Consider the following 18,077-nt stretch of genomic DNA (forward strand, 5'->3'; position numbering starts at 1 on the left):
GGTGTATGTTTGGTGGCCCTGCCAGGCAGGGGGGTTGGAACTACATGATCCTTGAGGCCCCTTCCAACCCGGGTCATTCTGTGATTCTATGCTGTTTGATGACTGCACAGAATGCTGTTGTTACCTGCACTCTTGAGCTCTGACCCTGTCATTCAAGTAGTTGAGACTCATCAAACAAGCAGCGAGGTTTGGATGTTTTCGGTGGCTTTTGGACATTGTGTTCTCTGAACAATATTATGACTGACAGATGTAACCTAGGAGGTCATTTTAGTGGCTTTGACTGATGGCTATGCAGTGCAAGCAGGGTGGGAACAGAAGTGAGATTTCTGAGCTTAGGTGTGTATTTTTTGCCATCTAAAACTAAATTGAAGATGTTACTTTTCTCTTTGATGATTTAATTACTGAAGTTAATGATTCTGATTTCTGTACGAGTTGAGCAGGCGGTGCGTTACTAAAAGCAGTAGGAAGATTTGGCTGTTTGGGGTCACTCCATGGGTATCGTTGGCCATTTTTCAAGTGTAATTTTCCCACTCTGCTTGGGTAGAAGGTGAAATATGTAGTAAATCATGTCTCTCTCTGTAAAGTGTATCTAATGAAATTATGTTTCTCAGACATACTGTTAATCAGTTGCCTTTTCTAAATTCGTTGTTAGAAAATGGATGCAATCAGCACAGAATATTTTCAGTGCACCTTCCAACCACTGGGCAGCATTTCCCTCTGACCCACAGCTTCTCTATCGCACTCACACAACGTTTCAGAGCTTTTTGCAGCTTTCCCCTGTATTTATTTCTGTTTCGCATTGGCCAGTTCTCAGTTTGCTTATCGTCCTTGAGGATTTTCCTGTAAATAGGGTTGCTCTGTGATCTTATACTGAAGAAATGAATGTGCTTTATATTTTTTCCTTGTGATTTTTATTTGTTCTGTGAAGGATGGGCAGAAAGGCAGCTTGAATGAGGGGAGCCTCTTGCTACCTGAGCCACTGATTTCTTAACAGCTGCTGTATGGGAGACGTGTCACCTCTTAGCCTCATGGAGCGGTGTTTAATCTTGCACCCCCCGGTGACAGCGTGCAGAATCTCTCCTTGGATTTGGAGCTGTTTCCTGTAAGTTTGGAAACACTTTCTTTACTTTTTTCACACGTAGAGGTGCTCAAAGGGAGCAGGGATTGCAGGAGGAGCTGAATTGGGCAGGGCTGATGTTGGTGATTCTCAGTGCTTTCTAAAAGGCTACTTCCAGTCTGAGAGTAATTCCTCACTGTGAACTGCAGGACAGACAAACTACTGTATCCCACTTGTTTTCTTTGTGTGTCTGTTTTCTTCAGACAAAGTTCTTTCCTTTTAATGCTTTGGCATAACTTTAGTTGGTTTCCTTTTGCTTTACTGAACCAGAAAGCATTGCTGCTGCTTTTTCCTCTTCATCGAGGATTTTCGGTTCATATTCAGGATAATTGGAGTGTTCTGTTCACATAAATCCAATGCCCCTGACAGAAGCAGCAGCTGATACGCTCATCCTCAGCACCCTTCTGCTGTTAGATAGGAGCTAGCTGGCACTGCTTGTGTTTGTAGCAGGAATCAATAGTCTCAGGAAGAAAACAAACATCTGCTTCCCATGGGCCGTAATGGGAAAGCCAGACGAGCTGGTCTGCAGCTCTCATCGAATCCGTACTGCAGTGTGAAGCAGAGCATACTGTGAAAGGAGATTCCCTTCATGTTTATCCTCGAGCAACAGGACACCTCATGTTCAGTTTAGGGACTGCAGTGTTTTTGATGCACCCTTTGTAATGCTGTGTGAATCCTTTTGGCTGCAACCTGAGCAGGGGCTGCTTGGAAGAGGCACCAAAAATCCTCTTTACCCCCCAGAACGTTTGAGAGCCTTTTACTTTTGTGCACTAAGCTGGTGCTGCTGTATGGTGTGTTGTGAGCTGTGAGCCCTGTAGCACTTCTCCCCCTTCCTCAAGCCATTCATTCTCTATTTTCTTTTTACGATCTCTGTAAACAAAGGCGTATCCGTGTTCCATCCTGGATTTCATTGCCACTGTTGGGTCCAAACCACGAGCCCTGTGCAAGCAGGGGGTGAAGCTTTGTTGTAAACCAGTGAGTGGAAGGTGAGATGGTGATTGCATTTTCCAATTGCTGTTTTAGCTGACAAATGGGAGGTGGCCATTTGTCCAATGTCTGCAATGGCCTGGGAAACAGAATTTTGAATTGCCCTTCAATGTGCTTAGCTTTAAACCACTTTAAAATAATTTAAGTGTTGTTTTTTTATATACAAATCATATTTACATGCAATTATCATTTGTAAGCATAATGCCTTTCTTGAAATGCTAAGGCCTAGAGACCGAATGGGGCTCCTCAGAACCACACGAGCAGCAGATGGGCGCCCAGTTCAGGAAGGGGGTGTTGAATGGGACTCACGTTTTCCTGTTGGCTGTTATCAAAGCGACGAGCCTTTGTAGGGTAAATGCTGCTGTTCATCACACTAAACCATGAGCAATGAGCTGTTTCAAAGCAAGGTCAGGCCCAAACGCTTCACAGCTGGGCAGCTCTTGTGATGCCTCCTGATTGAATTGTGGTTGGGTTTTGCACCACGCTCATGTTTTATTGAATGGAGGTGTGCAGATTGCAATGCAGGCACACGAGGATGGGAGCGCTCCATGGAGCTGCATTGTGATCTAGGCGTTACCATTTCCAAACGTTGTGCGTTTATTCCTCTTTCTTTCTCCTTAGGATATGCATGCCAAACGTCTTGTCTTTTTCAATGATTTGTAAGATACATTTTAAGACTGGAAACTTTTTGTACAACACACTCAAATAAATGTTTTGCATTTTATTTGTTTCCTGTGGTCGAATCAATGGTTTGAGGGCTGGGAGGGTGGGAAGCTGCCTGCTGGAATGGGACCTTGCGCTGATGGACGGAGCGCTGAGTACGAGCCAGCAGTGCGCCCAGCTGCCCGAGAAGGGTCGCTCCGTGCGCGGAGATGCGGCAGCCCGCGGGGATCCCGGCCGCGCACCGGGCAAGGCCGAACCCGCCGCCCCGCGCCGCCCTCCCGGACCCGCTCCGCGCTCCCGCCGCGGGGACGCGCACGGCTGCGGATCTGCCGGGCGGGGACGCGCCGCAGCTGCCGTTCCGTTCCGGGCCGCGCGGGGCGCGCCGGGAGCCGTAGTTCGTCGTCGGCCATTGCGCTGCCGCCCCGCCGGGACCGCGAGCCATGGAGAGCGGCTTCGGCTCCGACTTCGGTTCCGATTTCGGCTCCGGTGCCGGCGGGGGAGGCAAGCTGGACCCGGGGCTCATCATGGAGCAGGTGAAGGTGCAGATCGCCGTGGCCAACGCGCAGGAGCTGCTGCAGGTCTGCACCGGCGGGGGACGGAGCCGCGGGAGCACGTGGCGGAGGGAGGGGGGGACGTGGGGGGGGTTGTGGGTCGGGGGTTGTGGGTCGGGCTGCTGACGGCTCCCCCCGCAGCGTATGACGGATAAATGCTTTCGGAAGTGCATCGGGAAGCCCGGCGGGGCGCTGGACAACTCGGAGCAGGTGAGCGGGGCGGCGGGACGCGGGGCGGGGCGGGCGGCTGCCCCCGGGGCTCCCCCATCACCGCTCCGTGTGCCGCAGAAATGCATCGCCATGTGCATGGACCGATACATGGACGCCTGGAACGCGGTTTCTCGCGCCTACAACTCCCGGCTGCAGCGGGAAAGAGCCAACATGTGAGCGGGACGGAGCGCGGAGCGGCTGCAATAAACACAGTAAAACCCGCCCTGAACCTGCGCTTCCTCTGGCTTTTATCGGCCGTGTGTCCCCTGAGGCCGGTGCCGCTGTGCTGGGCACGCACGGAGCTGCCCGCGTGAGCCCCAGCTGTGCGATGGTGGGGCAGGATTTCCTGCTGGCCGCGCCGGGTTCCCCCCTGCCTTCACCTGCACGGCGCTCCGAGTGTCTGTGCCGCTGTCCTGGACAACGAGAGCGCAGCCCTTACACGGAGGGAGCTGCGGAGGGTGGGAAGCCTGTGCTGACTCATGCAGGTGAGGGCCTGGGCAGGTTGGATCCCAATCGTCTCATGTCCTTGGGATCACACAGAGAGTCACCAGATGGAGAAACACGGACACCAATGGCAGCGTGCCCTTTTGTAGAGCTGTGGAATCATAGAATGGCTTGAGTTGCAAAGGACCACAACGACCATCCCGTTCCAACCCCTGCTGTGTGCGGGGTCAGCAACCAGCAGCCCGGGCTGCCCAGAGCCACATCCAGCCTGGCCCTGAGTGCTGCAGGGATGGGGCATCCACAGCCTCCTTGGTTTTGACCTGGGGAGGCCAGGTGTTAACGCACGGGATGTCGGCCAGGTCTGAGATGGGACAAGTCTCATTTATTTATAGGGAAAAAAAAAAAGTCTAGCCCTCTTTCTAAGCCAAGCAGTTATCGATAGCCCCGCTCTCAGTGGGTCACAACACGCGAGCGTTTGCTTCGTACTCGCAGACCATCTTCACTCCTTTGCAGCATCCCAGAAGTGTACAGTAGTGGTGGTGGGGTCAGTGCGGCCCCTGGCAGTTATTCCTCTCGTTCGTCACCTTCCCTGAGTGGTGAAATTCAGCTTCAGAGCTTGAGGTTCTGCGCGATCCAGCCCTGCACCGCCGTGACTTTGGTGTAGACCCCAGGGAAGTACGGCCTGGCGCAGCCATAGCCCCAGCTTGTGATTCCTGCTAGAAACCACCGTCCTGAGGGTTCTTTACATGCCAGGGGCCCGCCTGCGTCACCCTGCAGGGAGAGGGAAAGGGTCCGGTACCGAACCAAGAACACAACCGAGCCAACCCAGCCCCCTGCTTGATGGCTGTGCTGGGATGCAGGAACATCTGCTGGAGCCCAGAGGGCTGCTCAGTGGTGCATTTGTGTGCACAGAGACCGGGACACTGAGACGTTTCCAGAGCTGCAGCAGGGTTGTGCAGTGGGACACCCTCATGGCGTCCTGTTTGGTGCTACCTCTGTTTGTATCCCTGAGCTGTCCAGGTTGGTGGGATAGACAGAGCACAGCATGTGTGGGATGGACTTGGGTGAGGTGATGGGGGGGAGGTGGTGGGATGGGCAGCTGGGTTGGGTGGCAGGACACAGCCCTCCTGGAGGACATGGGGACTTTGCATGAGTAACTCCATCCCGCAGCACCATTTGCTGCTCTCACACTCACTGAGCAGCTGTCGACGGTACCGTGTGGGAAACCAGCGCACACCATCCTGCTGCTGATCTGGACAGGGTAGAACTTTTTGCAGTCCTGGTCTCCAATCACATTCACTGCTGCTTTTTGCAGCTGCTTTGTCATGAGGCCTGAGGAGACAAGGATCGCCATTAGCTTGGTGCAGAGCACACCAAACATAAGCATGATGTAGGACAGGGGTCTCTGTAGCTTTAGTCATGTGCCAGAGGGAGAGACCTGCACTGGGAAGGTGACCCAGGCCTGGTTCCTCCCCAGCAGAGGAAGCACAGGAAGGTCCTTTTGTGCCATTGTTTGTCAGGCAGTTCAGCCAACCAGGTAGAAATGGGATCAGAGCGATCCTTGTGCTGCAAGAGCACGGCTGGAGCAGCTGGAGGGATGGGGAGTGCCATGGATGGCACTAGAAAGCTTGGGAGCTGTAACCAGATGGATGGGTACAGCCTGTGGGGGGCAGAGGCATCCCCTACAGAGTATGGGTTATGTGGAATCTTTGGGGCAGTGAGCTGGGAAGCGTAGTGGGGCCTGCAGTGCCCAGGCAGGGAGGCCGTACCTCCTTCCTTGGTGGAGCCCCAGCCTGTGATGAAGCACCTGGCTCCTTCCTGGAAGACGTGCGAGTTGTCTGGGAGACAAATGGGTTTGATGGTGCTGCTGAACCTGACGGGCGTGCTCAGCTCCAGCAGTGCCACGTCGTAGTCCAGGCTGTAGACGTTGTAAAAAGGGTGCTTGTAGATACGGAATATTTTCTCCATTTTGCCCTCGTTGCCGTTCAGGAAGGGTGTTCCTAGAAAGGCCACCCACATTTTGGGGTCGCTGTAACTGCAGAAAGACAGCAGAGCTGGTTGTTAGCATGGCCAGCAAGGAGTGCTGCTCCCGCATCTGTGGGGCTGGGGTGCATCGCAGCCACGTGCTGTGAGGCCACAGCCCATCTCCATCACTGCAGTGCACCCAGGCTTTGCTCCACTCGTTGCTCTTCATGCTTACCTGTAGGGGCACATCTCTAACAGTAGTGTGTGCTTCCAGTGAGGCACAGCATCCCGACCACAGGGAAGGGGAAGCGCAGGGGGGAGGGAGGCCCAGGGCCGTCTCAGACTTACATGTCAAAGCAGTGAGCTGCAGAGAGCAGCCACCTGTCGGCAATGAGGACAGCCCCGCACTTGTGCTCCTTCTGCCGAAGCCAGAGACTGACTTGCCAGGGCCATTCTCCTCGAGCTGCAGAGCTCCCACCCACGATCTTGCTGAAGGCCAGAGCAGTGGTTAAGCCGCAGTCTGGGACAGAAGAAGAGACACCGTGGTTTTAAATAGCCATAAACATAAGGGATATTTCTTCCCTATCCCCTGCAGTGTGACACCTCTGGGAACTCATTATCACACATGGGGATGTGTGACCTGAGCCATCACGTAGCAAGGGATGTTGCAGCCCAAATAGTGGCGCTCAGATGGCAGGTCGTGGTGCTGTGCAGAGCTGGCGTGCCAGCTCCTAGTGGCAGATCGGGCAGGAGGCTGCAAAGCAGAGCTTACCACAGTTGCTCTCATCAAATCCATTGCTGCAGTCAACAATCCCGTCACATTCAGGATTTTCTTTTCCAATACAGACGTTGCTGGAACACCTGAAGGTGAGGCTGGTACAAGGCACCACTGGAAGACAACAACCCAACTCAGTGCTCTCTGTGCCAGGGCTGGAGGTCTCGATGGATTCGCCATCACTGGACTTTTACCTGGGGCCTGTGTGGGCTTGGCAGGCTCAGTGGATTTCAGAGCTGTGGAGGTTTCTTCCATGGTGGTGGTAATCTCACTCGGGGTGGTTTCAATGATGGGACTTGTAGCTGTTGTACTGGGATGGAGCGTGAGGGTGTCTGCAGTCGTTCTGGTGGTGGATGAACTGGAAGGAGTGTCTGTGCTGGCACTGGGAAACTGAGAGATGGTATCCAGGATCCAGTCGTTGAGTTTGGTAATTCTGGAGTACACTCCGGGTTTCTTAGCCTGGGCACATCCAATTCCCCAGCTCACGATGCCGGCCAGATAAAACACGCCCGGGGTGAGCTCGCAGGCCAAGGGCCCTCCTGAGTCTCCCTGGGGAAGAAGCACGGCCATGGCTGCTCAGCCCACATCTCCAGCACAGGTGATGTGCACAGAACTGCTCCTCAGCACAACAGGAGTCAGCAAACCTCTCATTCTCCCCCCATCCCTGAGGGGCTCTGCTCCCTTGCACTGTGCACAAGACATGACTGCCCACAGGCTGACACTGGTGCTGATGGCTCAACCTGGCTGCAAAGTGGTGTTTGTCAGGAATGTCAACATGATATCATACCACCTTTCTGCAAGTGGAGGGGAGCCACCACCAACCATTGCTTGTTTGGCTGCCACTGGAAAACTGCTTCATCCAGGGCTGCTGTCAGCCCAGATGGGGCAGCAGGGTGGAACTGCTTTAAGTCATGCTTAATTTGATGACCTTTGTTTGCTTTTTTAAAGTTGCAGGGGAGCAGGCTGTGCTTTTAAGCTAAGGTACACATGGGAAGCTCAGTAAACATTCCCCAGTGCCATGCGGAGGCTGCTGAGTTAGCACAGGAGCTGCAGAGGAGAGGGGACATCCCAGGCTCTTACCTGGCACGAGTCTATCTTCCCCTCCAGGAAACCAGCGCAGATCATCCGCTCAGTGAGGGAGAAGTTGTAGAGGAAGTTGCAGGTTTTCTGGTCTATGATGCCCACAGAAGCTTTCTGCAGGCTCTCAGACATGGTGACTGCATGAAGACCATGGGATTAGTGCAGCAGAGGGAAGCAAGAGCTATGGCTGCTCCAGCACACACCTCAGAAAAGCAAGCTCTGGTTCCAGACAGGAGCTGCATCCCGTATGAACTGTCCTCCTATTGTCCCTGAAGCCCCTGACTCACCCCAGGGTGCAATCTTGGGCCTGGATACAGGCCACTGGGCACAGGCAGCCATTTTCTGTTGTCTTGGCCGTGGGTGGGCTCTTGCTTAATGTGGGAGAACCACTGAGGGGAGCCAGATGGGTTCTGCTGACCCCTGCCAAGCTGCTGTCTCCCTTACCTTGTTTGCTGGTGGCTCCCAAATAGCTGCAGTTTAAGGTGTGCCCTGTTTCTTGCTTACTTGTGTTTCTGTTTGGTCCTGACCTCCCTTGCCCCACATTCATGTAGGGTCACGGTCACACAGCTTTGCTGCTGAACCTGTCTCTGTTCCAGAGCAAATCAAGTGACAACAAATCCCTGCTTACCGTTCCCTTCTTGGAGGTTCCCCCATCCAGAAATTATGCATTTCTTGCCAACAGGAAACTTCTGCACAGCGAGTGGGAGGCAGATGGGCTGGATGTATTTGTTGAAGACGAGGGGTCTTGCCAGCTCGAGTACAGCTACGTCAAAGTCCAGAAGGATGGGGTTGAAGAGAGGATGTGGGATCACTCGCGTTACATTGACTTTCACTGCACTCCCGTCTGTTCCATTTAGTGATGTCGTCCCCATGTAGGCTTCAATCTCCTCTGGATTTGTCCTGCGAATACACAGTGTGAATACACCTGCTTACACACAGACACCTACTCTGAGTTCTGGGCTGGCAGGCCGTTCAAGTTGCAGGCAGGAGGCATGGACTCACTCGTTGAAGCAGTGCGCAGCTGACAGCAGCCAGCGGTCCCCGATGATCGTTGCCCCACAGAAATGCATCGAGTCTTCCTGCAGGCTGACCTGCCAGGGGATCTCCCCTCTGGAAGCATCGGTTCCCCCCACAATCTTGTTGGGTTTAGAGAGGCCAGGTCGTCCTCCACACTCTGAACAAAAGCCAAAATGTGACCTGTGAGTACTCCTAGCAGAAGAGAAGTGAGCAGCGGCTGTGGCTCTCTCTATAAGTCTGAGCTGAAGATGGGGACAGCTGCCCATGCCTGCTGACCACGGGCTCCCTGGCAGTGGCTGTGCACAGCCTACGCCTCTCTCAAATGGCACTCACATGTGCCAGCCACCCCTCTTCTGGAGCTCATACCCACCCCCGGGCTGCTCATACCTTGTGGTCTGGGTGCAGTTGCTGCTTTGCTGGCAGCCAGGGCCGGTGAAGAGGTGGGGATTGCTGTGCTGGTGGTGGTGTTCAGTTCTTCAGCGGTGACCACGTTACTGTTAGTACTGGAGTGCATTAGTGGGACGGTGCGTGTGATGGAGGTGGGAAAGGGAGAAATAGCGTCCAAGATCCAGTCTCTCAGTTTGGTGACACGTGTGTAGACCCCCGGCCTCCTGGCTTCTGCGCATCCAATCCCCCAGCTCACGATTCCCGCCAGGAAAAACTTGCCAGACGGTTCTTCGCAAACCAGCGGCCCACCAGAGTCCCCCTGCAAGAGAAGCCCAAGTGATGAACTCTTCCTGGGTTCGCTCTGAGCCTCCCAGCTCCCTCAGCACGCCTCCAAGTCTGCGGCCCTCTGCACAGCCCCGCTCACCTGCATTGATTTGCTTCAGCCCAGCGATGGGTGATGCAGCTCCCACACTGCCCTTAATGTGCTCTGCTGCTGAGCTGTAGCCTTGTGCCCTTGACATGCCAGAAGAGCACAAGGACATCCTCCATAACATCTAAGGCACCACAAACCAGGGCGGCCACACTAACTGTTGCATGTTTTTTTCCAACTTGGTCCTATGGTGACTACAAGTCAGCAGGCAGAGGAAGGCAGTCAAAACAGCTGACAGATCCCTTAACATCAGTACCCTGCTCCGAGCACTACAGGATGTGTTTTTTCTCTTTTGCAGTCCCCGACCCACAGCTGGATCCCAAGCATGGCCCCAAAACTCAGTGGGGTGCTGCAAGCGTGGTGTGGAATCCTGCTTCTGGAAGTGCTACTTGGTGCATATCAGCAAGGAAAAGCCTCAAGCAGGGATGTGTGCCACCCTCCCAGGGCAATGCTCACCTGGCAAGAGTCAATTTTCCCCTCCAGGTAACCAGCACACAGCATCCTGTCTGTGAGGGCATGGCTGTAGAGGCTGGAGCACAGCTCCTGGTCCAGCAGCTTTACTGTTGCCTTCTGTAGGAACTCAGGTTTCACCACTAAATGGGAGAGATGCAGCCATGAGCTCCATGCGGGGAGCCTGGAGTAGGACCCTGTGTGACAGCCCACCCCATCTGCATGCCCCCCCGGTGCCTCCCTTGCCACCTGCCACGCTTTGCTTACAGAAATCCTCCTTGAGGTATCCCCAGCCAGAGATCAGGCACTTCTTGTTGGTAGGAAAGCGATGCCCAGCGTGTGGCAGGCACACGGGCTGGATGTGCTTAGTGAAGGTCACGGGTTTCTTTAGCTCCAGCACGGCCACGTCGTAGTCAGCCGTGTCAGTGTTGTAGGAGGGGTGAGGGATGATCCGGGAGATGCCCATTTTCACTGCACTGCTGTCTGCACCGCTGATGGAGGTGGTCCCTGCATAAGCTGCCCACATGGCCGGGTCCTGGAACCTGGAAGAGAGACAGCTGGGACTGCGCAGCCCTGGGTGAAGCATCACCCCGCACCCAGACAGTGCAGCTGCTGCACGTCCTGCTGTCTGCTCTGGGACGTGAGGTCCTTGCAGCGTGATGCGTGGAGCAGTGCGGTGCAGTGGGGGCCTGGGCCAGAAGATACAACAGCATTTGGGAAGCTAGCACGGCTAGGACTTACTCAGTAAAGCAGTGAGCAGCAGACACCAGCCACTTCTCCGTGAGGATTGCAGCACCACAGAAGTGCTCGTTGTTCTCTCGCAGGCTGACTTGCCAGGGGAACTCCCCTCTGGAAGCCTCTGTGCCTCCAACTATCCTGCTGGCAGTCTGCATGGCAGGGCGGCTTCCGCAGTCTGAAAGAGATGAGAGCATCAGGATGGAGCCAACTGTGCCCTGGCAAAGCGCTCCCTGGGGCAGGTGGGAAAATCTGCTTGTGCACGTACTCAAGAACTAACACATTTCTAGGGATGTCACAAGAGATCTTAATCTGCAGGCCTGGAAAGGGGCACTGCAAAGCACTGACACACCACAGGGTCCTCTCTGAATCTCCTACAAGAAAGAAAAATTCAGAGAGAAATATCCCTTGTAGCATCACAAGCTCAGCCACTGCCGAGCTGCTTCTGGGTTATGCAGAGATGATTGCCTAGCACACTGTAGACCAGGACGGTATGGGCTGGTTGCTGGACCTGCAACACCTATAGGTCATCCTGGGTGTGCACAGGGGAGCAGTAGCACTGCAGGGGGATGGGAGAGGCTCCCTTTCTCCAGCAGCAGCTGTGGGAGATGGCTGCAGAATGTGCTCCCTCTACCCTCATCCTTTCAGGTGTCAGGTGTGCTCCTGAAGGCCCCAAAGTAGCTCAGCTCCACATTGCTGGGTATGTGGGGATAGGGCTGGGCATGTCCTTGTGGCTTAGGCTTCCTGGGGTGCTGCTACTGAATGGCTGCAGTTTGGGCTCATTAGATTCACTGGCCCATGGGAATATGACATTCTACCTCAACACTGTCACATCCCTTTGGTGCTGGTAGCGGGACCAGCACATTTCTAGGGCGCAAGCTCTCGATGCAGACAATTTGTCTGACAAAATGTGCTTTACACCCTACTGCCCAGAACTCTACCAGTAGAGCTGGCAGCGGTGGGTTGGGGCCCATCCCCACCCCCAGCAGTCCTGCTGCAAACACTCACCGCAGCCCATTTCATCAGAGCCATCAGCACAGTCCTTCTGGCCGTCACACTCAGGGTTTTCTTTCCACACACACTGTGTGTTGTGGCACATGAACGTGTCACCGGGGCAGCTCCCTGGGGATGGCAAAGCTCGGGTCACTTGTGTCTTCTGAAGACCTCAGCCCTGGGTCCCCAAGTGGTGGAATACAATGGGGTGCAAACACAGTTTGTATCTGCAGGCAGAGTGCCAGAGGGGAGGAGGCTGGAGGGGAACTGGGACACAAAGCTGCACTGAGAGCGCTCAGAAAGGCACAGATCTTCCTGCTGCCTGGCTCTTACCTGACTTCAGTCCTGGCCTGTATGGAGACACATCACTGGGAGCTGTAACAACAGAATGGAAGCACTGGGGCTCAGTGAGGCTGTCCCAGGTGGGAGGCACAGGTGCTGTGTGCTCTCATTACTGCTGCTCTCAGAGGATCTGCTTCACCTCCAGCCTGCCTGGCCATTGCTTTCCCCATCCCATAGTCTTAACAGCCTTTCTGCACTTTGCTCCACCAGGGGCAGAGGGCACAGGGAAGAAGCAGCTCTCTACAGCCCTGCAGTTTCGGGGTGGTGGCAGCTGTAGGGAACAGCTCTGAGCAGCTGTGGCAGCGAGCTGCATCCCAGGAACAGCTTCCAAGGTGGAAACTGCTGAGAGCTGTTCCGTTTGGGCTGCTCCCATCATTGCAGTGAATGCTCACGATCACATCACTGAAGTTAGCAAGGGAGGATTTCTAATCAGGTGTTTCCAGGGAGCAATTTACTTTGCTGCTGGGCACAAAGCCTCCGCTGGGTGTCCAACCCTGAGCCAGTACGGCTGTTTGCGACCCTGCCTGGTGGCTTTGCTGGTGCGAGCGGTGCTGCTGGCAAACCTGGCTGCCTTGCTCTGCCCAATGGGCACAGGAGGAGCACACCTGTAAGAGAAGCTGAGGATATCGTCCCGAAGGCGGCCAGGGACAGTCCCTGCTCCTGCAGCGCAGCCGCCAGCCCGAGTCGAAGTGCCGCCTCCTCCGTGGCAGAGCTGAGGGGCTGGGAGTCCTGCGGAGCGAAGCGGAGGCGGAACCGGACAATGACACTGGAGTTCCCACTCCTGCTGGAAGACAGAATTCCTGAGCACATTCGGCTCCATCAGGGGGAGAAGCGGCAGCTTCTCAGGCTTCCTGCCTACAGGGAGCTCAATGGAAACAAAATTAGCTCTTAGTTCCAGGCTCAGGTGCCCCTGAAGGTTTGTTCTGGATCAAAACAGTTATTTGCATTTTCTTCTTTGCCCCAAAGTTCAGCTCTGGTTGAACAAGCCGTTTCCCTTTGCTTTTCTGGCTACATTTCCAAATTAAAGAAAGCAAAACATCGATGCCATCCCTCCTCCCCTCCAAAGAGTTCCAGCCTTGACTTAAAAGCTGTTTCTCTCTTTGCTGGTTTTGAATAAGAGCACAGCTGTGTGTTCATAGCAGAGCTCATCAGAACACCCTGGGAGTGCTCACCTGTAGCCCAGGATGGTGCAACCAGTACAGCTCCAGTCCAGCTGGGAGTCCTGGAAACTGGACAGAAACTGCAAAGCAAAGCGAGATGGTCACACTTTCAACTGGAGCATCTCCTCATCTCTGCAGGCAGCAGGAGCACCTGAGTCCAGCTCATCTCAGCATGTGCCCTCCTGCTCCCACCCTGACGATTAAGAGATGCTCATGTTCCTCCCACCCTTGGGCTTTTTCTCCGCACTTTTCTGAGCTGGGCTTCAGGGAGCCACTGCAGGCTTTCCTCAGCAGGAACAGGGCCCAGGACACCCAGCAGCCCCTGCCCTCAGCATGGGGTGCAGAGCTGCAGCAAGCACAGACAGACCAGCTCAACTCACCAGCCTCTCGAGGGCGGGCGTCAGCACCCGGTAATAGTCTGAGTTCTCTGCTTGCAAACTGCTGTTGAATGTGATCCCTCGCAGCTCCACTGTGTGCTCAAAGCTGGTCTCTGCTGCAGGATGACAGGCTGCCAGAGGGAAGGTGTCTGTCAGAGGCACAAATGGCTCATGGAGGTCTGGGCTGTGGCTGGGCTCAGCTCTCCTCTGCTTTGGAATCTGCCATTAAGGGCTCCCTGGTTTTGGTAGCTTATGCACTCACCCAGCAGGATCCCCAGGTAGAGGGCTGTCACACAGCCCACTACAGTGGCAGTGATGGTCACCTTCCAGCAGCTGGCCCTTGGTCCCCTTCTGCCCAGCACTGGCTTTATTTGGTCCATGCCTTCTGAGCAGCACTGGGGAAGACCTCTGCAGTTAAAGAGGAAGAAAATGACATGTTTGGGGTGAACCGTGGTTAGCAGTGACGTTACCCATGGAGCACCCACCAGTACTGTAGCACAGGAGGTAAGAGGACTGGACCTGCTGCATCCCAGCCCATCCCTCAGGCTGCCACCAGGTTTTATTTCAGCAGGCAGTCCCTAGCCCTGATTTAGCAGCTCCTACGATGCCAGGATGAATATGGATGCTTTGCTCATAGCACAAGATATGCCTGAAAGCAGCAGCCATACAAATTTCTCACAATGCAATCAGAATGTGGCGCAGTTGCCATATTCATGCAGGGATCACTGACAGCCCCAGACCCAGGGAAGGAAGGATGTTTCCTCTCCTCTGCTCTTCTGTCCTGCTGGGGAAGGTATTATCTCCACAGGTGCTCCTTACTGGTCCAGAAGATGCTGTGGATGGTCCAGTCTGAGTGCTACACCAGCGGGCATTAGGGCTGCTATGAGAGACCAGGAAGCTGCTAAGGAACAGCCTTTTCTAATGTAAATCCATCTCAAAATGAAAGAAAAAAAGAAGGGGGAAAGGCGGGCAGGACACAGGGAGCAGCACAGCCATTTCTGAAGCGCTTTTCAGTGTTTTCCAAGAGGCATCAGCGGCGCTTTAAACTGAAGCCTCCAGATAAGAGATTTTAAAAGGCCACTTCTTTGTGAGGCAAGAGACAGAGAAAGGGGAGAGGAAGGGAGTCTATCCAAGATGCCTCTTTTTTTTGTTGTAGTTTTTCTAACAGACCTCCAAATATTCTTTTTCAGCTGTCACAGAGCCTGGCAGAGATAGGTGCTTTGGGCCCCTGTGTTCTCTTAACAATATCTCCATTTGACAATTCAGCTCTTGCTGGAGGAGGCAGGTAAGAGACATTTTTTCCAGTGGTCCCAGTGACCTAAATGCATATCGATGAGCATTACCTCCTCTGCACCTTCAACAGGCTTTGGAGTCACCGCCTGCATTGCAGTATGCTGAATGTGGAAGCTCAAGAATGCAATCCAGATATGCTGACCAGAGCAAGAGAGGTCACCAATGGCCTTCAAAGGGAGGCTGGTGGCATCAGAGATGCTTCGCAGAATCAGAAGGGAGACAATGGCAGGAATCAGCATCAACAGTTTTCAGCACAGGGAAGGAACAGGTGAAATGCTCTCCATCCCCCAGGAGGCTGCAAGACCTGAGCTGAGAACATCTCCTTTCTGTTCATGTAAATCAGCAGAATGCCCCCAGTGCTGCCTGCCTGCTGACTGTGAGCATCCTGCATGCTAACTAACCTCTGGCTGCATCGGTTCCTTGGATTCAAGGCTCCTTCATGCTGCCTCCTTGCAGAATCCCTTTGGAGGTGAGTCTGGTTCAGCCACTCTCAGCAAATGCAGTGACACTGTGCGGGCCTTGTTTATTGTCCCTTTCCGACTTCAAATGTCTCTCAATTTACAAGTAAGAAGATCCTCTTCCTGCCTGCCAGCTCTGCAGCTCAGCTCATGACAGGCCGAGCAGCGCAGTGCTCCCATTATCCTACTAACAAAGACTCTAACAGCATTTCCACTGCAGAGACGTTCAGCCCTGAGCTCCCCCCATGGTGAGAGAGTACCGGGCAGATCTGGACCTGCAATCCCTTACTGAACTTCCAGCTTTGTGTCAGAGGGTGAAATAAAGGCTGCCTTCCTGCGACCACATGGCTCAGATAGTAAATACTAAATTTGCACTGGGAGTATCCAGTAAGCAAGGAAGTTCCATTTTTGTCCAGTAGCTTTTCACAATAGGAGCACTATATAATGTGATACTTCTCAGCTGATGAATGGGCAAGAAAAGCTCACCGGCTCAACCCATGGCGCTTCCTTCAGCTGCAGCCACACAAAAAGCACTGCCCACACTGACTGCAAAGGTAAGTGGAGCAGCTCCCTGCTGCAGCCCTGGAGATACCACCCTGGAGGCCCTGGAGAACCTCTGGCTAAAACGTGCCAACCCTGCAGAGATTCAGAGCTGGGCACATTCCCACAGAGTTTTGTTCCTTTGGATGGACGGTCAGACAGACCCACCCTCCTCCACAGTCACAATTCCACTTGCACAGCGCTCCCAACCTCAACACTTTAGAGTCAAATGAAACAACAAGTAGCACTAAAACCACGAAAGGAGCACAGAATAAGGAAAACTATTTGGCCAGCAGTGGCCACAAAGGAAGCAGTGAAGTTATTTGCACCTCTGGTTCTTAACAGAAGGTTTGGTGTACAGAAACAAGCAGCACCAGCTCTGCCTGCTGAGCAGCAGCACCATCATGGCTGGGCAGGAGTACCAGAACAGGTCAGCACCAGGGCTGGGGAGCAGTACCAAAGCCAGGCAGCGGTACCAGAACCGGGCACTACTACCAGGACTGGATGGTACCAGGGTTGGGTAGCACCAGAACCAGGCAGAACCAGAACTGGCCAGCACTAAAACCAAGCAGTACCAAAGCTGGTGCAGCAGCACCGGGCAGCGCTGCGCATCGAGAGGGGATGGTGTCCGCGAGGGAAGGCAGAGCGCGGCTCGGACGGCACGAACTCACCTGCGGTGCTGCTCCAACCGCCGCCGCCGCGTTTGCCGGGTCCGTGCCCGCCGGTCGGGGCGGTGCCGGGGGCGGACCCGCTTCCTGCCCGGCTCCGGCCTGAGGCACAAATTCTTCTCCTGTTTGGAAATTCGAGCGGGGACATCCGAGTTCTGAGCCCGCGGCGTCGCTTCTGCGCTGCGCTCCGCGGCTCTCTTCGCTTCGGCAGCGTTTCAGGACGGAGGGAAAAGCGGTGCCCGAATTGCTGAGCTCGTCCCGGTCGCCAGAACTGCTCTGCGGGTTCAGTAACACCGTGAGGGCGCTGAACGGCACCGTCCGGCAGCAGAAAGCACCGCAGGGCGCTCCTGTCCCAAACCCGCTCCGTCCCTCTGCTGTACCTGAAAGGATTTAGAAGACGAGTCCTCTCATTCTGATCCATGGGGAAGCTGATGGCATGGGGAGAAATACAGCTGGGCTCAGTGGTTGCGTGCCCTGGTTCTATAATAAGGCTCTGACCAGGCTGCCCAGGGAGGCTGTGGATGCCCCGTCCATCCCTGGAGGTGTTCAAGGCCAGGTTGGATGGGGCCCTGGGCAGCCTGGGCTGGTATTAAGTATGGAGGTTGGTGGCCCTGTCTGCAGTGGGGGGTCTGGAGCTTCATGATCCTTGAGGTCCCTTCCAACCTGGATCCTCCTGTGATCCTATGAGAAAAAGCAGAAGGAAGACAGAAAACCTGTAACGGTGGGGTATAAATATAAACTCAGGTTTGTCACTTAGTTACAGCTGTGGCATAGCTGAGGATTGGGGTCACTCCTGCACACTTGGTGCAATTCATCGAGGCCCCAGGCAGGCCAGGAATCCCCTCTTATACGTGTGTACAGAGAAAACGCAATGGTGTAAGGCAATGAACACGTTTGCTAATGGGCAATGGAGGGAAGGTCCTGGTGTGGATGTGCAGGAGCTCTGAAGGTGGCCCTGAGGACAGCCTGCAGGCAGGCAGCACGTCTGTGCAAACTGGTTCCTGTGCTTCAGTCAGTTGATTATCACTCTGCTGGAGAATGCAGCCCTTCCTTCCAGGGACCCCCAAGGTGGTTCTTGCTGAAAATTGAGCAAGGCACGTGAACAGCTGACAGAAAGCACCTGCAGGTGAAGAAATAGCTCCATAGGGCAGATCCGTGGTGTGCAACAGACAGAGCGAAGTAAATGTTAAAGCCACACAAGTTTTTCATTCTTCTCTCAGGCTGGAGGGGCTCTGGGCAGCTGAAAGAGCTGTAATGTCTCTGCTCAGTGCAGGGAGTGGGACCAGATGGCCTTTAAGGGTCCCTTAAACTCAAACAATTCTATAATTCTATGAATAATTCTATTATTACATGCAGATATAAATTGAAAACTGGAATCCTAATTACTATTTCAACTAATCCAGGATGTGCTACAAAACAAACGTGACTTTTTCTT

At 54.2% G+C, this 18,077-nt stretch overlaps 2 protein-coding genes across 2 annotated transcripts; one reads left to right on the top strand and one right to left on the bottom strand.

The window, feature by feature from the left end:
- The first annotated feature begins 3,122 nt into the window (after positions 1–3,122).
- Positions 3,123–3,757, top strand: TIMM13 (translocase of inner mitochondrial membrane 13). Its single transcript, XM_072357634.1, has 3 exons — positions 3,123–3,345; positions 3,460–3,528; positions 3,607–3,757. The coding sequence occupies exons 1-3, from the start codon at positions 3,208–3,210 to the stop codon at positions 3,703–3,705; spliced, it is 306 nt and encodes a 101-aa protein (XP_072213735.1). The 5' UTR covers positions 3,123–3,207; the 3' UTR covers positions 3,706–3,757.
- Positions 3,758–4,333: 576 nt separating this feature from the next.
- On the bottom strand, positions 4,334–16,756 carry TMPRSS9 (transmembrane serine protease 9). The gene is made up of 20 exons (XM_072357543.1): positions 16,646–16,756; positions 13,946–14,091; positions 13,687–13,814; positions 13,319–13,386; positions 12,752–12,927; positions 12,138–12,179; positions 11,820–11,933; positions 10,818–10,989; positions 10,344–10,618; positions 10,083–10,219; positions 9,197–9,515; positions 8,795–8,966; positions 8,421–8,692; positions 7,793–7,929; positions 6,907–7,261; positions 6,710–6,826; positions 6,286–6,457; positions 5,742–6,007; positions 5,168–5,304; positions 4,334–4,743 (listed from the first exon to the last, which is right to left on the bottom strand). Exons 2-20 carry the CDS (start codon positions 14,061–14,063, stop codon positions 4,582–4,584), a joined length of 3,339 nt encoding a protein of 1,112 aa, XP_072213644.1. The 5' UTR covers positions 14,064–14,091; positions 16,646–16,756; the 3' UTR covers positions 4,334–4,581.
- Positions 16,757–18,077: the final 1,321 nt, after the last annotated feature.

The sequence above is a fragment of the Excalfactoria chinensis genome, chromosome 26, assembly GCF_039878825.1.
Source record: "Excalfactoria chinensis isolate bCotChi1 chromosome 26, bCotChi1.hap2, whole genome shotgun sequence".
NCBI lineage: Eukaryota > Metazoa > Chordata > Aves > Galliformes > Phasianidae > Excalfactoria > Excalfactoria chinensis.